General features: G+C 41.6%; 1 protein-coding gene across 1 annotated transcript in view; it reads right to left on the reverse strand.

The window, feature by feature from the left end:
* The window catches only part of ADGRL4 (adhesion G protein-coupled receptor L4), a 73559-nt gene extending 63275 nt beyond the window's left edge, over window positions 1–10284 (reverse strand). The window contains exons 1-2 of the mRNA XM_027901154.1: window positions 9636–10284; window positions 8001–8150 (exon numbers count right to left, since the gene is read on the reverse strand). Of these exons, the coding sequence (XP_027756955.1) occupies window positions 8001–8150; window positions 9636–9657 (172 nt within the window). The 5' untranslated portion in view covers window positions 9658–10284. The remainder of the gene's footprint in view (window positions 1–8000; window positions 8151–9635) is intronic.
* Between the last annotated feature and the right edge of the window lie 7242 nt (window positions 10285–17526).

Here is a 17526-nt window from a genome sequence, read left to right on the forward strand (position 1 = left end):
CAGGGCTGAGCTGGGTTTGATATTCTGTCTGCCAGCAGCTCAGCTGGCAATTTTTCAGTCATACACAGAAAAATTGTGCAGCAGCATATCATCCTAGATAAATTACACGTTTCAGATGTGGCTACGTACAACTTCGCCGCTCCTGGCTAGTTTATTCTGGCAGAGGAAAACAAAAAACCAGCAATTAAAATAAGGGGAAAAAAAAAAAAAAAAAGGTCCCCAAAAGAACACTCTTCTGCTCTTGAACTCTATGAATTCAATATAGAGTTACGGGGACAAAAGTAAAATGAGTATAGCAGATTGTTGGGATATTATATGTGCAGAAATGACATCATCTCTTGTGTGTGCAGTTCCTGAGGATACTTCCCTTGCTACGTGGGTAGCACTGACTTCATAGCCCCAAAGGCAGCTGCAGAGTCTGATGGTTGCAGTGGCCTCTGCCATGTGCAAGTCTCAAGGAACTGGAATGTGTGAAAGCAATTTCTTTCCAATAAATCCTGGTCTTTCCCTAACGAAGCTAATTTCAACTGTGTAACCACAGAATGAGTAAAACTGATCATTTTGAGACTGGCTTACATTTTTTTTTGATAGAAAATTCTGCTTTTTATTCACTTGCCTACTGATACACAGGTCCCTGTGTACAAAATTGTGTGCATCTGATACACCTGTACAAGCACACATGTTCTGGAAAGACTTTCCATCCTTTTATTTCAGACCAGCAAGTAAAAAGAGTGTATTGTTACTGCTGGACCTTCTGGGACCACTTCAGATGTTAGAGACACAGGAAAGGAATCATATCTCTGGTAAACACAAAGTAACCAGACTCTGAAATTATAAGTTTAAAGCTCCTTAAATGAATTTTCCCACATCCTCTAAACATGTAACATATTGATTCTTAGCAGCATAAAGCAGGATGAAAGGAGTATTTTCTCAAAAAGGAAATTAGCATTACTTGGCAAGGGTTAAAACACATTTTGAATTAAACAAGTAAGAAACCATCCATGTGCAGCTGATCAGCCTGAAAGTTTGGGTACATTTTTGAGAGAGACAAATAACTCTCTTCTACCACATCATCTACACACTCTTTAAAAAACTCTTTTTAGATGCAAACAGGACTAATTTAAGAGAGAGACTGGATATGATTAAAGATATAACAAGAGGAAGTTTTGTTTGTTTCTGGTCCTTTCAAGAAATGTGTTCCTGTATTTTAGTCACGCTCCGAGTATCGCTTCCAGAAAATGTAAACAAAACCCATAAAAAAAGATAGAGATGACTTTTTTTTTCTTCTCAAATCTGTGAATGTAACAAGTCTATCTAAAAAGTCCCTAAAATGGACTTTGTCCAAGGCTTCTTAAAGTCAGGGTCAGTCTCACAAGTGGTTATTGAGGGCTGTATCTTTGGCTCAGGCAAACTGTGTTTTCTGGCAGAAAGTGGAAGAGCTACCCCTCTGAAGATCCCTCTCCATCCCACTCAAAGTGAGGAGCTGGGAGGGATTTTTCCATACGAGTGAGGAAACTGGATTTGGCACTTTGAACGCATAAAACTCTTTGAGTCCAAATTTTATGGGCCCAGCCATCTACAGAGGGAAGAGAACTGGAATGAGACAGCCTCCGCTGTGTCTTAGTCGGCAGGATTGTATTGTTACTGCAAACATCCTGCGCTGTTTTCTGCCTGGCTCACGTTCTCAGGCATCACCTCGCACTGCTGTGGCACACTCTCCCCTTTCGTATTCCTCATCTACTCTTAAAAGTTTCAGCTGAACTCTACTTTCAAAAGCAGCTGGCTACAAGAGGCAATTTCAGTTTTAAACACGAAATTCAAGCCTGCAGGAGGTGTTTTGATGAACACTGGCAGCCAAGGGCATGGCTGTTTTCGGGAGCATAAAAGTGGTTCTATCCTTTTGCGACTGGAAGGCAACCATGCAGCAGCTGGTTAGTCCCCAGCAGTCTGCACACATCACAGCCATCAGGCCCTTCCCAAACCCACAGAAAAGTGTGACATCTTGCACATGAAAAGGCAAAAGCCATACAGAAAGCTGTAGGTCCCCAAATGGCCAGGAACCTGCTATGTTAACGTTAACATCCACACTTTCCCAGGCAAGTGGACTGTCATGCATCAGAATATCAAATCCTCCCAGCTAATTTGTCCAGACTTTTCAATCCCATGATCTGCCTACGGGTTTAATCCGGAATGTGGGATCAAGATCCCTCAGCTGGGTAACCTCTCACAGCTCAGCGGTCGATCTCTGCACTTCAAGAAAAGTGGAAAAGCATTCTGCTACGTTATGAACAAAGAAGATACGTGAGGGGAGAAAACTTTCCGTCCCCTGGAGAGGGAGCTTGAAGGCATAGATTTAATTAAATATAATACCTATATGTGCAACAAACAGGATGGTGCCTTCCCAGCAATTCTTGGGCTCACCAAAAACCATCCACCTAAACCTGCAGTAGGAGTTCTGAACTTGAAGATGATCCCTGCCCTCTCACACAGCTCATGCTCTGTTTTTACCATGCTCCACCCTGAAACCCTGTAAATGCTCCAGCAGAATTTAGAGGCAAACCAGCAGAGATTGGGAGATGCAGGAGGAGCAGGGAAAAGCAAAAAAAAAGGTAAGGAAGAGTGAGATGAACCCAGAGGCTACGAGGAGCGTGTCAAAGGGGCTGGGCACTGGAGGTCTGCTGTGGCCTCCTGTGCAGCACATCCCAAGTTTTTGAAGCTGTCAAACGCTGAGTGGAGCCCTGTTATTAGTGTTTGGCTAAGGCATATCTTTCTCCTGCTGTGCTATGCTAGAGCAGCTGCAATCTGCCTTTTTATAGCTTGTGGTAACTGATAGCAGTGAAATGAATTTAGGAAGTGTGTGGATTGGATCTTCCATATCAGTGATTTCAGACTATTTGGTAAACACAGAAGTGGCATCCAGTGATGTATGCCTGCTGGTACCAAAAAAGTAGTAAAAAATATTCTCCTCTGGTGGAACCAGCATTTGGATTAGATCATTTTCCACTGATGAACACTTCTGGATAGAACAAAATGACTAATTTGAAAGTAAAAATGCCCTCAAAATTACACACCAGTTGGGTGCTGCAGATTGGCAACAATGACACCAGTGAATCAAACCAAACTCAGTGACTGCAATAAAAGCCAGTGGTGGGACACAGTGACATCACGTTGGAGCAAGGAACCGAGTTCTCACAGGAAAGCTCCTTTTTATAGTGGCAAAAGCCAGAGAGTTGGACGTTTGACCCTCAGTAAAACAAGAAAAGATGTTTGTGTTCAGATATTGAGTAGGGTTTCAATTTGCTTCAGAGGAGATTGCACCAGTTGCCCTGTGTTCTAGGAGGGATTCTGCATTTTGATATAAAACACCACTTTGCACAGATGTATTATTTTGCCTCTGGAAAACGATAAATCTTCCTACCTTTCACTTTGGGAACAGAGCTAGCTAGTGCCTTGCTTCAGCACAAAGTTTCCCTGACAGCCCAAGTCCCTGCCCAATATTTCTGGAAGAGCTGTAACTATTTTACAAGTCGGACTGATTAGTCCTGCCGTCTAATTTGCGAGTGACATTTACAAGGGAATATTGTGTGGGGATATCTGGGAGGGATATTGTGCTCAGGCTTTTCCTGCTTGCCTGCCTCCCCTCCTGGAACAAACAGCACTGCTCCATTTTCCTTCCGTATTTTAGAAAGTTAAAGTAAACACTGTGATCACGCTGTTTACTTTAATTTCCTGCAGTGTGCCAGCAAAGCAGCAAATTGGCAGTCAGCAATCAAGAAGCAGCCAGTATTGAAACAGCAGAGCTGCTTAGGAAAGCATCACTGATGCCAACTCATTTTCCCCTTTGTTTTAAAAAATAAAATATTGGCTTCTCTGAAGTTTTACTTCCACCCTAATCTTCTCTAAAAGATCTGAAATTCTGTTTGTTTCCTTTAATTTTCTTTTGGAAGAAAGCTGGGATTATGAGCAACACCCAATTTATATGTCCGACTCTTTTGATATCAGTGCATTTACCAAAAGTGCCAAATGTAATGCTATTTATCTGTAAAAAATCCACGGTATTTTTGCATAAAAGGAAGTTAACTTGTCTATAAATCAGTCTTATCTGGATATAATTTTATGTTTAATTTTTATGCCAAGAGCTTTAGCCCATGTTGCTTCAATTAGGTCTATGATAATGTGAAGCTAAAGCCTCGTGCATTATATTCACAGAATTCACATCTGCCCAAGAACAGTCCTAAAAAGAAAATGGTTGTATTATCAGAGGTCTTTCTTTCTCATCTAATACTGCATAAAACAAGAAATACAAATACAAAAGAATAAGTAAGAAGACTGGTATATATTTTGTACCTCAGAGGTGTAAAGCTTGACAAGGTGACTCATTTATGGCTTTCTGGAAGATACTGTGTAGAAGGAATTTATTGCTATGTAAGTTATAATTCCAATATACAAAAGAGGCCAGATACCACAATCAGTTATTCTCCTGACTATGTGCATTCCTGCACATATTCTTACTGAAGACAATGAGATTAGGAGGAGGATTAGCTTTTTTTGTTAGACTGGCCAAAGTATGCCTTCAGAAAGTCCAAAACATGACCTAATTTAAAGTGGTTGAAATCTTGGGGGAAAGATTGTAAGAGGATAATTATTTTAAAAGCCATGACTTTGACACCAGGAAATTAAATTCATATCTATGTGTCTTTATCTATACACAGCAAATCCAATAATCTTGAGCTCTCTGCAGTCACTTAGCCAGCTGGCAAAGGGAGCAAAGTCAAAACTAACAAACCCCGTTCCTAAGGTATGCTGACATCAGTGATTCATGATTCATCAATAACGGTGCTAGGAAATAAATGTAACAGGACATTATTGCCTTTTGCTGCACAGTAAACTCCAGGGAAAAGGTTTAAGTGTGTCACGTTGAAAAGACAGGGCTAGCAAAGAAATAACATTTACAAGTATTTAAGAGGTGTTACAAGCAAGTGAAAGCAGAGAAGCGAATGTAAACCTTTCAAAAACAGCGAGAATGTAGCTATAAATAAAAAGGAAGAGTTTCTCATCTATAAAAGCTTAAGAGGACTAACCTGAAAACTAGCGTTTTTTTGTTCAACATTTTTACAAGGAGAAGGAATTTGAATTACTCGTTCCAACATAAAGCCTCAAAACAATGGCTGCTCTGGTTTAATTGTCTACCAGGATAAGCACAACGAAGTTGGTTCCACGTTTTGCAAAATTACCACTGTTGTTGGCACTAATCGTGACTTTCACAACCTATTTAAATAACTAAAAGGGCAAACACATAAACACAATGTACTCCATATACTCTTTAGAAAAGGCCTGCATTAGCACATAATTGATGATCACTTTTGAAGGTGACTTCACTATCACTGTAAAAGCCCAAGATTATTATCTGAATAAAAATGGGTAGCTATCCCTAGAACAGCAGACACACCTGCTGCTTTCGCCACACAGAACAGCAAGATCTCATACATCATTAAACAACCCGGGCTTTGCTTTACGTTTTCACGGCTTTAAACTATTTATGATAGGGTGTAGCCCAGATTTCTAACCCTTTAGAGAGCCCACCCAATTAAAATTCAGGTTACTTTTTTATGCTATTAGAGGACTGCTGCACAATATTAATAATGCACCGTGCAACTTGCTGCCCCAGAGAAACATCGTCCCTCTTTCAGGGCCAGCAGCCACACAGTTCTGACACAAGCTTTGCTGCTTAGCTGGAGGGGAAGTGGCTTTGGTGGTTGTTGAGGTATTTTAGCAGAGAAAATGTTGGGCTCCTGACACGAGGCTTGCTTCAGACCATTGCCACTCAACTGCAAAGCGCCACAAATACAGCTCGTTTGCCCGGACCGACAGTGGAAATTTCATTTTAAAGACTTGAGCTTCCAAATGCTGAGTATAATTATTAATAAACAATTAACTGATTCACAAGATTTGTGAACGCGTATTTCACTGCACTGAATTCGCTTTAAGTGCTCAATAAATGTGCTTTTTTCGGATTTTGAATGAAGGTTTCCCTAAGAAAATACAGGTAAAAGAGAAAGTGAGAAAAAAGTGCTGTATGAGACAAAAAGCCATGGAAAGTAAGATCAATCTGTCCTCACACAAGTGAATTTAATAATATTATAATGGGTACCTACATAATGGATGGATTTAAGAACATCAGCCGTGTCAGTGAGAACAACAGGTATCTTTACTGAAAGTTTAAATGATGATTCATAATCACAGCTTTCTAGAAAAGTACAGACCACGTAATGGGTACCATATGATGCCAGATAAGTATGTGCTGGTTTGATTTGTTCCAGGAAGCATTGCTAAAATTGAGTTGGCTTTCCTCTCTCTCTGCATTATTCACAAGTGGAGGCCCTTGACTCTGCAAACATAATGTGCACTTGTCTTTCAAATCAATCAACTTTTTCACGGCAGTAAAAATGAACAAGTGCAAATGCCATACTGGTGTTGTGAAGGCCATCTCCTCTTATTCTACTTTTGACCAGAGATAGACTATTTTTGACAGACAAATAATGATTAACCTGTACTTAGGGCAAGGTGGGCCTTTAAATTCAAGAAATATATTTAGAAACTACATGACACTTGATGCAAAGATGAGACTGAGAGAACTGAGAGTGTTTGTTCACACTTAAGATGGGAAGGCAAAGGGGAAATACTTGTAGCTGCCTACAGCTACGTAATGGTAGGTCATGAAGGATTATAGAGGAGATAAAGCTGAACTATTATTAGAAATGTACAGTAGTAAGTGCACATGGGAGGCAAACATTACAAGCTGCAACAAGAGAAAAACAGACATCAGAAAAAAAATTTGCAAAATTATGATGGTCAGACACTGGAAGAAGGGACCAGAGAGGCACAGGTTTCATCCTTGTAGATACTCAAAGCTCAGCCCCAAGCCACCTTCTCTAAGTTGAGCCTGCTCTGAGCGGGGAGTTGGACCAGATGACCTTCAGAAATCTCTTCCAAAATAAATTATTCTGGGATTTTGTGATTCCCTATAGTTTGCTGGTTTAGCCAGCTATGTTCCTCTCTAAGCATTCCCAGCTTATAAAAGGGGTAGACAGCTTTCTAAGGAAAAAGGCATTCTGTATTTTGCTAGACAAGCACACTTCCAAGAACACCACAGCAAACGAGCTATAAAAATCCAAACTGCACGTGGGCTGCTCACCTGTGCTCATACCAAACCTGCTGAGCACTGACTGCTAAATTTCCCAAGATGCTTAAACGCAGAAACTGAGCAAATAGATGGTTACTATTCATAACTGCTTCTCAGGATACTGACAACTGACAAGATTCGTATGAATTTCGACCTGGGCATAGATATACCTGACAGTGGAAATAAGTATTAGAGCTATTCATGGCAGAGAACAACTCAAAAATGAAGGTAGGAAAAAATATCATTTCCTTTGGATGGAAGACAGAGGCATCCAAAAGCAGACCTCTTCACAGGATTTCTGGCATATTTCTCTTGCAAACAGCTGGAGTGGAAAAATCATCACTGGCCCTGTCTCTGCTGCACACACAGCTCCTCAGTCTCCTGGAGCAGCCCAGGAGCTGTGTTTTTTGATTGTGATCAAACCACAAGAAGAGTGGCTGAGCGCTACGTGTGTGGGAGAGGGAGGTGAGGGCTGTAAAAGCCGCCATCAGGCCATCATCTCCAAGCTTCAGAAGTCCTGAGTCACGAGTGAAATTGCTGAAGATAAACCAGAAAAGATGCATTAGCAACCGCCAGGGGAAAAAAGAAAGCTGGAAAACAGGTCACACTCAGCTGGGGTGCGTGGTGTGCTGTGTTCAAACACCAGGCTCAGGGGGGGAACTGTAGAATTTCTCAGAAAACACTGAAGTTTTGGATTTTGAAAACATGTTAGCGTGTGCTCTCGCGACAGAAAGTCTAATCCTTGAGCCAGTGGGCTCCTGAGTCAGTTTTTCAAGCGAGCACGTAACAAAACCACGTGTAGGTGAGATGTGTTTACCGTAACAGAAGGTTATCCCGTTCCCTGTGTATCCCTGCGAGCAGTAGCAGCCCGTGGTCCCACCCTGAACTTCACACCGGGCGTCCTTGTGGCACGTCATGTTGCAGCTCGCAGAAGCGCAGCCATAGTCCAGCAGACTGGAAACCAGAACTGGAACAAAGGGAAAGCGGGCCTGTTTCATTATCTAAAAACACAATGGTGAGATCTAAAACAAGGTCTGGGCCAAAGATTTCCACAAGATGGGTGTGTTCCGGTGAACTCATCAGCACAGGATGGGGCAAGGGCCACCGACTTTCTTTGGGAAAGCAGCAGAGACCCCAGACTGAGAATTTGTGTGTGTTCTCAACTGGCATAAAATTGGTAAACAAGATAGGAGTTTACTCAGTGATCTGGGGAAAACATTTGGATGGCTTTCAAAGCTCTCTGGTGCTTTCCAGTAAAGCACAGCATTTATCTGCACTCTGAATTATGTATTGAGTATAATCCAAACTGCCCTGCACATCCAAGGGGAAAAATATCAAGGAAGGTTCCCCTGATGAGACTTTTTACTTTTATAAGCAGTTCCATAACTAACACATAGGCATGGCCTGAGAGATTAAGATGATACGTCACATATTTACAGCATTATGACAACATGGTTTAAAAACTTACCCAAATTATTTAAATTTAATCTCTTAAAATGCCATTTCCTTGTTATGTAAGTATTGTCTTCCTTTTTTTTTTTTTTTTTTTCCCCACCCACTGAATGATTCCTAAATGGCATAAATACTTTTCCATTTTATGAATGCATATGATTTTCAACACAAAGAAAAAAGGAATCTTTTCTTTTGAGAAAGATAACAGCTTTGTGTATTATTATACACAATTATTATACACACCCTGTAATAGGTTACAAACAAGGCATTTAGCTCAGAAGGGGAAGTAAGTCTTTTACTTTGTACTTTATAAACTGTTAGCAGGACATAATGAAAGTTGGAGAACACGAAGATCCTTTTGGATGCTGGCTTCCCCTACAGTTCTGCTTTTCCCTACCTGAATATTATTCTGGACATTTGCTAGCTTACTGTTAACAATTACATGATTAATTGCTTCATGCAATCTCACTTAGGCATTGTTTTCTTGGACAAATTAAAATTTCAGGGAAAATTCAAAAGACTATGAAATCTACACACTTCTTAAAACAATTAATATATCATCCAAATCAATTCAGGTATTGCCCAATTTAATCTTTTCCCTGAGTTTTTGAGAGAACATTTTCCAGAGATTAAAACAGAAACCTGTAGGATTCTGTTGTCATTTTCCTGTTTATAGCACGTGAAATCTAAAAATCTCCCAAGCAGATGGAGAGACAGAATAAAAATACAAACCAAACCAAACCCACAGAAACCTATAGCGTTTTTTTTTTTTTTTTTTTTTCTTACAGTACAAAACCCACGGTGAGATAAAGACGGGTATTTGTGGAATTTGGTTTTTGGGATGATACTAACCACGCAATTACTGAATGAAGTAGCAGCACTGATCAAAGCTACAGGGACTTTCAGTCCCGTGTGCCCCCAACACACCAATTTCCCCTTGCCAGATCCCACTCCCTCCTCCATCTGCCACTCGCTCCCCGGGGACGGAGATTTCACCTACCTAGGAATGGAAGCAGTTTCATTGGTGATGCTGTTGCTGGTGCAGAGCCTCTGTGTCACAGAAAAAAAACTCCCTGCCTTAAAAGATATCACCATGTGCAAAACACACGCTTATGCCTGCCAGGAAAGCCACGTCCCGCTGCAGGCACAGCCCCGACACTGCCCTTTGTCCCAAGCTTCACGCTTCCAAAAGCTCCTGAGGCTCCACAGGCAGGACAGGAAGGGTCAGGAGGGGCTGAGGACCTGCTCTTCTGGCAAGTAGACAAGCAATGAGAAAGTAAAATGGAAACAGGAGCCTGCAGAGGATATGAGGGAAGATTGGGGGGGTGAGGAGGTTAGAGGGGCATGGGTTAAACTTGCTGTCGGAGTGAGAGGGTCTGGGGCAGGGGGAGGATGAAGCTGGAAGGGGTGACTGCAGCCTGCTGGCAGGAGAGGTACAGGAGCAGCAGCAGAATGGAGCAGCAGATGAGGGTGGGTGAGGAAGAGGTGGAGGAGATTAGTAACTTGCTCAGAGTTTATGACCTCAGAGGTAATGGTCTACATGCTTCCTTCCACCTTTTCCTGGTGAGATGAGTATATGTGAGCCCCAAGACTCTTTTTTTTTTGTTGGATCAGTCTTGACTGACTGCAGTTGTTTTTCCCACAGCTTTCTTCAGTTTTGAGGTGGATCCTTACTACAGCTAAGCAATGTTGCTTTAAGGGTACTGGGCTGTAAGGGAGGTACAGGAAATCACTGAACTCCACTTCATGAGAAAAACAAAGACATATAGGCAGGGAGGAAAGAGGCAGGAAGACAATTGTGTGGCCAGGAATCTCAGGAGCCCGAGGAGAACCAGGTTTCTATGAGTTCTATGAGGAACTGAAATAGGGTGTTGTGTAATAGGACTTGTTCAATATAGCCAATTTGGTAAAGCAGGCACACTGCTGGAAGAGTGGAGAATCTCTCTAAACTAAATAAAACAGAAAGTTTTGAGGCTGGGACTTTGGTAGGTACCTGGTGGGAAAGCGTTGTTAGCCCATCCTTAGGAATTATCTCTGGAGGTGGATGTGGAACATTTTTTTCTCAACTTTTTAGGAACCATTTGCTTTCCACCATTTTCCATCTTCAAGATCAGTGCTGGTTGGGTGAAACTCTGCTCAGGTCAGGGAGGTGTGAGGCGCAGAAATAGCATGTAGATGTCTGGTTGGCACAAAGCACTTCTGGAGCACCTTGGCAAAGAGAGAGGAAGCTCCAGGAACCGGATGTTAATTTCTGATGAACTGCAGAAAAATGAACAAAGGCTCCAGGTGTAGGAAGACTGTCTTCCTCCTGTTTGGTTTTGTTAGGGGGACAGGACTTAAAGGGTGAGAGAGGAAGGGACTAGGAATCCGTTTGTTTTGTTAAGTTTTCCCGTAATCTAACGCAGGGAGACAGAGGAACAGAAAATCAGATGACCTGAGTAGAGCTTTGATCTGCACGTCCTGTCCCTCGTGCTGGCATGAGCTGTACTGTAAGCTTGGCTGGTCTGAACGAACTCACAGGTCCTGCTGATAAACCTCAGTGTACAAATAAGGGCTGTAAAACCTACAGTTCAGAAATTATGTATCAGTGCTCCGTGTCTTTCTATTCCCCAAGCTAAACGATTTTAATAGTGAGCAAGAGGAGAGAGCAAGAAGCTACAACCTAAAGCTCAGGTTTTAAGGGCTGAAAACGTATTTTTGAAAAGTAAGAGATGAACATTTCAGTATGGTCTAGACATCAGTTTTCTGTGATGGGTGTTCGGATAGACTGTTTGGAGAGCAACTTCATAATCACAGTGATAGTAAATTTACAATGAAAACCTTGATTCCTTTTCTGATTCAAGGCCTAAGGGCACAAGAGAAATTGTGGATTACTCAGAAAAAACTCCATATTCTTACAATCAGAGGACAAGTGTCTCCTTTCCTTGCTGTTAGAAAAACACGTGACAATTTGCTTTTTCAGTGGTCAGCGATTCAAAGTTCTAAAGGGGACTGTGCCAGTGACATCAGAACGCTTTCCATCTGGAACAGTGACTCCACTCACAGGTGTCATGGATGGCAGCGAAGGCAGTGCCCAGGTCTAATTGGCAGATGGTTTACACTGTGACTGGCAGTGGAGCAGGGAGCACAGAAAGAAGAAAGATGTGGAAGAACAGAGCAAGGACAGGAGAAGGTAGGCGAGGTCAAGAGGAACTCTGGGTGATAAAAGGAGCTTCGATCAGATTTAGAAGGCAACAGGGAGACAGAGAAGAAGAGGGATTTACAAATATCTTAATGAGATCTCAATACTGGGAGCAGTGGATTACTTTTGCATTACACTGCTTTAAAAAGTGGCTAATGTGAGTGTCATTTAGAGGCTGAAGACAGCAAGGTCGCAACAGACATGGATGTGGAGAAGGATGGACTTGACAAAGATTTTGTGGGGAGAGTGAAGAGGAAAGGAGAGATTTCTGAGACATTTTGGAGATTAAACCAGGAGGATTTACTGATAATATCTATTGGCACACAGGGATAGGATTAAAACAAGTGGAGATGAGCAGGTGAACACATGAGAAAGCAGACACTTTCCAATTTGTGCTGTCAAAATTTTCAAAATATGCTGAGAAAAAAATATTGAGGTGTCACAAAAATGAAGTATTGATGGGTTCCTGTCTTTATAGGCAGAGAGGAGGGACATGGACACACATGCATACTCCTGGAAGACTGGAGAGTAAGTCTAAATAAAATAGGTACAAGAATGTGGAAAGTCAGTACAGCAGAATATAAAGAAACATTAGAAGTAAATGGTTTGTGGAAACACTTCAAAACCAGTCTTTCCATTCTTCTACATGGGAAGCAAAGCCCCAGTTCTATACTCAAATGTGTTGTTCATTTTATAAATGGGCTCATTTATCTTTGCATGACTGAGTTAGGAGGGCGTAAGTAAATGAATATACACAGGCTAACATGCTTGACTTCAAACCACACATTTTTGATTACTGATCACTGTGATTACAGTATATTACATGTGACTGTAGAATTCTCAAGTTGTTTTTTTTTTGCTGGTGAACTGATAGGAAGACATCACCCTGCTTTTATAAATTATTGGATATTTTCCAAGCTTTGAATCACGAAAGAACTTATTTATTTGTAACGATTTTAAAGGTAATTGGGATGCTGATTGTGCAGACAATGCTATGAAAGTAACACCCACAGCTGATGATCTTCCCAGAGCTCAGTTTTAGGTGGTTTTCAAAAATAAATATAGATAAAAATGGAGCAACAAGTTGCATTCCAGAAACTTCCCATAATGCCAACAAAGGAGCAAAACCTGAATAGAGCTGGTATTAGGTGTGTTTCTTTAAAAGGAACTTAAGCATGATCTACTGTATTAAAGGTATTCATTCCTTTGGTCTGATCAAATTTGAACTGCTTGCAGAATATATAACAAAGAATCTCACCAGACTCCCTGTTTGCAGTGGGGAAAAACAACCGTGGTATGTCAGGATATCTATTTTTTTTCGCAAATTGCAAGACCAGGATGCCAGCAGATACTTAGCAAGAGCCAAAACCAGGTATTTCGTGGGCATCTTACAAATGCATCTGTGGATCATCCTGAAAGGGGATGGTGAGAGGCTGGATCAGACTGAGAGATCCTGAATACTGCAGGCAGGGTTTGCACATCTTCAGCCTCCTTGCTGATGAGTTCCATGTACATTCATCACCCTGAGACTCCAGCATCCAACCCTTCCCAGTGTGCTCCAACGTCACCCACATGTGCATGCACACACTCACACATTTATCTCTATCACCTGAGCATGCACATGTATCACCTGCTGAATTGGGATGCTAAATATTTAATAACAATAATAAAAATATGATCACGATCTGCCAGCCTTTGTTTGTTTGGTTGGTTGGTTTTTTGTTGTTTTTGTTTTTTTTTGTCTTTTTTTTTTTTCTGACAGATGACTGTACTCTTGAATCACCAAGTTTGCTGCCAAAAGGAACGTGTGATGCAAAACAGAAGATGCACAAATGCACTGGATAAAGCTTTTTCTATAATGCTTGCTGGTTTTTTTTTTTTTAATACATCAAATTTATTTATTGGTTTCAAACCAAATCCTATCTCTTCAAGAATTTTTATGGTCTTTATAATACTTAGAAATGTTTCATTGTTACTAGAGCAAGTATGGTTTGGGGTTTTTTTCCTAGTCCTTAAGATCTGGATATAATTGAAAATGTACTTTAATGTCAGGTAAAATAATGAATTTCCATGATTGGTTAAAATTTGAATATATTTTTCAAACACAGACTATCCCAGGGGACTCCAGCCCAAAACTGGTGTCAGTATCTGCTTTATAACCGTGTCACCTCCCCTTCCTGTCTGAGTGCTTCACAAATCCCCATCATCTTATGTGCAAACATCACATTCCATCTGAGCACACAGGGCTGAACGTTATCTCTTGGGAGGATGGAACTTTGGGCAGTTCTGAAGCAATAAACACACGAGCTCACATAAACACATGCACGCACACATCCTCCTAAATCTGCGTGGCTGCGTCCATCTGAAGGAAATGGCACATCTCAGTGCTCAGGGCCAGCTTCTTTCTGCTCTTTGTTTCACCCTGGATGAAGTCATGAAATGAGGGAATTTCAAGTGAATGCAATGTTTCTGAAAGCCAGATTAACCACCCCGAAACTGAGCTCTGTTTCTGCCTCTGCTATAACACAGCAGAGATGCACAGGCTGAGCATAAAGATCCTCACAGCTAAAAGGGATAAAGTAATTCAGTTTCCATGTCTGTTTGTGTTCTCCTGGGACTGGTCATGCTGTGGAGGAATTGTAACAGTAGTCACATCTCTGCAGAAGGAATAGAGTGAACTCCATGAATAATTACACCAATGAAATGCCAGACTACCAGTTGCTTTCAGTGCACTCATTTTATGCCAGAGCATCAGAAGCAAAGTGCTCTTACAGTGCAGTGCTAATAATGTGAACCAGGAGACAACCAGACTGGCTCCTACAAGACCACAACTACATTTTGTTTTGTTTTGTTTGTTTGTTTGTTTTTTCACATGGGAGAAGAATTCTGACACTTCTTGTTTGCCTCCCACTGTCCTGACCTGTGCAGGTGTCTACCCTCACATTACAGCCAATCTTCCAGCAGGGCAATGCTCCACAAAAACCACCCTGAATTTTTTTCTCCTCATGTAACTCTCTAAAAAGTGGTTAAATTATGATATGGGTTTGGGTCCTTATTGAATTAACTGCTGTATTTACTGAGGGGTGACTGGATCCTAAGCAAGGATCTCAGGATTTGGTCCTACACTTCTCAGGAGCCTTGATCTGCCATGGAGCTGTATCTTGCAGAGATGCAGGTCAAAGGGAGCAGAGTAGGAGGAGTGATCAGCTAGATGTGACCACAGGGATGGAGAGGACTGTGGCCAGCTGAGGTACACGCAGTGCTGGAAGAGAAGATGCTCTTTTCCATCCTCTCAGTCAGCCATGCCCTGGGTAACAGCTCATAAAAATGCTGGTGCTCTGCTGCTTTTGTGCTCTGCCCCTCTTCTCACTCTCCTGCCATGGCCAGAGCTCTCCTCCCCCTGCCCTCTTTCCTCCCTTACCATCTCCCCCCAGCTGCATCCCTTTATCCTTTCTCCCAGTGACTCCTCAGGAATGTGTGCACTTCCTATCTGAGAACTCCTGCAGAAGGAAAAATGCTTGAGGACCAGGGCGGGGAACAACATAATATTCAGAAGAAGAAAATAATGAATGATCATTTAGGACTTAGTGGAAAGTTCATGGTATGAACTGCCAAGAGTGCTGTAAGTCAAACCCAAACACCTGCCTTACAAACAACCACCATACAATAACTGACTTTTTGCATTATCCCTTCCTAGGCAGAAAGTTCTCTGAGATGCCTGGGCCAAGAAATAAATTATTCTGTAACATTCTTCCTCCCTGATATCATCTCCTCCATTTAAGGTTTCAGGAGCGTGGCAGTTGTAAAGTTTGGAGGAAAACTGGCAGTAACCCACAGAGCACAAGGACAGTCTCTCCACTCAACTCCTCTTGAGTTGTTTAACTATGTCCTTTCAGAGTTGCCTTTTAGTTTTGATGTAATTCCACCTCCAATAAGGGAAATTATTTCTAAATAAATAAATCCAGTGATTTTTTTTTCCCCAGCTTGCACTCCTGCACACAGGCCTAGAGCTCACTATTTCTGTCTTACATCAGCCCTGCTTACAGCTGCAGTAGGACTGAAGATGCCTTTCTGATCTGGACTTATCCTGCCCCTGGCTTGCAGCACTTTTCCTTCCTCACTACTGCTGGACAGTACATCCATCCTAACCCGGGGGTTAGAGCTAATTCCCACCTCTCCAAAACACACAGGTAGTTTAAATTATTTCTTGCAGTGTTCATTATCTTGTACTTATCTGCATTGAACTTCATCTGGTGTCTTGTTAGTCAGTCACCCAGTTTTATTAGCTCCTCTTGAAATTCCTTACTTTGCTCCTTGGTTTATATTAACTTAAATAATTGTGTATTGTCAGCAAATTTCAGCACCTTGTTATTCATTCCATTTCCCATATCATTAAATATGAGTGGTAGGCAAATAGTGGTGGAAATTATTCATGAATATTCATTCGAAGTTAAAAGCAAATTCCATTTTCACAGCATTTGTGACCAGCCCTCGTTCACTTTCTGCAAACAACTGAGTGCTAGAGATTTACCAGTGTAAGTGCATGCAGGATATTCACATTTTATTCCCATATACAAATAATCCCTCCAAAAATTTCCTCCTGCACGTGACTGCACTCCGTGGGTCCCAGACCGCCCCGGCCAATTCTAGAATCGAGAGTCTCCCTCACCCAACTTGATTTTAAACACTGCCCTGTGTGTTTCTGACACAACATAACGAGATATGTCGTAAATCACGATCCCAAAGGAATGAGCTATTTTTATAACAGCAGTTCAGGATCCACCCAGTCCCTTAGAAATTAATGTTCTGCATTGCAAGGCAGTGCTGACCTGGATCGAGGTTGCCTTGGGAGTACATACAGATGCTCAGAAGAGAAATCAGAAGCAAAGGCTGTGAATGGGGCAGGGAATCTGCAAAACTGGGTAAGAAACACTGTTGTGGCAGAGTGATTAAGTTGATTTGTCTCCCTAATGCCAAGAGGAGGTTGAACGGAGGTAGCTGGTGAGCAGTTTGGTTGGATTGCCCCCACCCTTTATTCCATATTCACTTTAAATGGCATCAATGCTATGTTAAGTGTGCACATAAGAAAAAGAGAGCCCTGTCAGGTGCTTCAGTAAATTCAAACCTTTTCAGATTAAATATTTAAAATATTCTCAAACCACACTGCTGCTGTATGTATGTGGCACAGTCAGTGCTGATTATACCCTGTGATACAGATTTTTTCATAAGATTTGCAGGAAAGGAGACGTGCAGATACTCATATGCAACTTCCTTCACAGAAATGCCTGTATTTAAAGTGGAAAAAGAAAGGAAATTAAAAGGAGATTCCATTGTTTAGATGAGAAAGTGCAAAGGTTCATGACTAAATTAAAGCAATTCTGACTTCGACCCTTAGACAAAGCATTTAAGAGCTTTCCAATAATGACATCACATTTACTCTGTGCCTATGCCTTAGTTTGAGTTGCTTAATCATTTAAAGTATAAACCAACTATGGATTTATAGCACATGCTTGATATATCATATTTGTTATAACCCTTACACTCATCACAGCTGCTTTAATTAATTCAAATGGGGATATTCTGGACCTCAGCTCACAAATCCCTTCCCTACAGCCTCAGAGCCACGACCCCAGAAACCTCTGGGCACACAAATGGATGCGGTGTGCTTCAGGCAGCTGCAGGGATGTGGAAGATGCACACATACACATTT

This window comes from Empidonax traillii, unplaced genomic scaffold, assembly GCF_003031625.1.
Source record: "Empidonax traillii isolate 1590-97213 ecotype Southwest subspecies unplaced genomic scaffold, ASM303162v1 scaffold764:size1210623, whole genome shotgun sequence".
In the NCBI taxonomy this organism is placed as follows: Eukaryota; Metazoa; Chordata; class Aves; order Passeriformes; family Tyrannidae; genus Empidonax; species Empidonax traillii.